The sequence below is a fragment of the Condylura cristata genome, unplaced genomic scaffold (assembly GCF_000260355.1).
Source record: "Condylura cristata isolate star-nosed mole 26May11 unplaced genomic scaffold, ConCri1.0 scaffold00015, whole genome shotgun sequence".
NCBI classification, from domain to species: Eukaryota; Metazoa; Chordata; class Mammalia; order Eulipotyphla; family Talpidae; genus Condylura; species Condylura cristata.
Window position 1 is genome coordinate 238,362 of NW_004567116.1, and position 1,056 is coordinate 239,417.

General features: G+C 74.8%; 1 protein-coding gene across 1 annotated transcript in view; it reads left to right on the forward strand.

The window, feature by feature from the left end:
- Position 1: 1 nt before the first annotated feature.
- The window catches only part of FBXL6 (F-box and leucine-rich repeat protein 6), a gene marked incomplete at its 5' end in the record, with an annotated part of 14,994 nt that continues 13,939 nt past the window's right edge, over positions 2-1,056 (forward strand). Inside the window, 5 exons of the mRNA XM_012725108.1 lie at positions 2-139; positions 317-448; positions 522-629; positions 703-816; positions 885-1,051. Of these exons, the coding sequence (XP_012580562.1) occupies positions 2-139; positions 317-448; positions 522-629; positions 703-816; positions 885-1,051 (659 nt within the window). The remainder of the gene's footprint in view (positions 140-316; positions 449-521; positions 630-702; positions 817-884; positions 1,052-1,056) is intronic.

Consider the following 1,056-nt stretch of genomic DNA (forward strand, 5'->3'; position numbering starts at 1 on the left):
GGCCGCGCAGGAGAGCCCCAGGGGCCCCCAGCCGCCCGCCAGGGCCGCTCAGGTCTGCCCCTGCTGCCCACCCAGGTTCTCCCAGCTCCAGCGGCTGACCCTCATCCACTGGAAGTCGCAGGTGCACCCCGTGCTGAAGGTGAGCCCTCCGGCAGGGGCCCCCTGCGCCAGCGGGTCCCCGCGGGCTCTGGCCTGTGCCCGCCGTCTCTCCCACAGGGCTGGCTGTCGCCCTGGGGCGGCGAGGGCTGCGGCTGACCGGTGTTGCTTGGCCCTTGGGCTGCAACCGGCCTCCCCAGCGTGGCCCTCTCGTCCACAGCTCATCAGTGAGTTCTGTCCCCGGCTCAGCTTCCTCAAGCTCTCGGACTGTCATGGCGTGGGCCCGGACGCGCTGGCCTCGCTCGCCAGAGCCTGCCCCCAGCTGCACAGCCTGGACATCCAGCACTCCTCGGTGAGCCCAGGGCCCCCCCCCGCACCCCGGGAGCCCGGGCCCAGGTGACCGCCGCCCTGTGCTGAGCCCCTAGGTGGAGTCCGCAGGCGTGGTGCGCTTCCTGGAGGAGGTGGGGCCCCGGATGCGCAGACTGTGGCTGACCTACAGCCCCCAGACCACGGCCATTCTGGGCGCGCTGCTGGTAGGTGCTGGCCGGCAGGGGGCGCCAGTGGCCAGCCGGGCCGCCAGGCCTCTGACCCGCTCCCCGCCTGCAGGGCAGCTGCTGCCCCCAGCTGCAGCTCCTGGAGGTGAGCGCCAGCATCAGCGGCCACAGCACGCCCCTGCAGCTGCCCCTGGAGGCCCTGCAGAAAGGCTGCCCCCAGCTGCAGGTACCCGCCCGCCCGCCGCCTCCGCGCCCGCCGGCCACCTGCCCCTGCAGCCTGGGCCTCGCCCCTAGGTGCTGCGGCTCCTGAACCTGCCCTGGCTGCCCAAGCCCCCGGGGAGAGGGCCGCCGGGACCCGGCTTCCCCGGCCTGGAGGAGCTCTGCCTGGCCAGCCCCGGCTGCCACGCCGTGAGCAACGAGGTCCTGGCCCGCCTGCTGCACGGCTCCCCGCGCCTGCGCCTGCTGG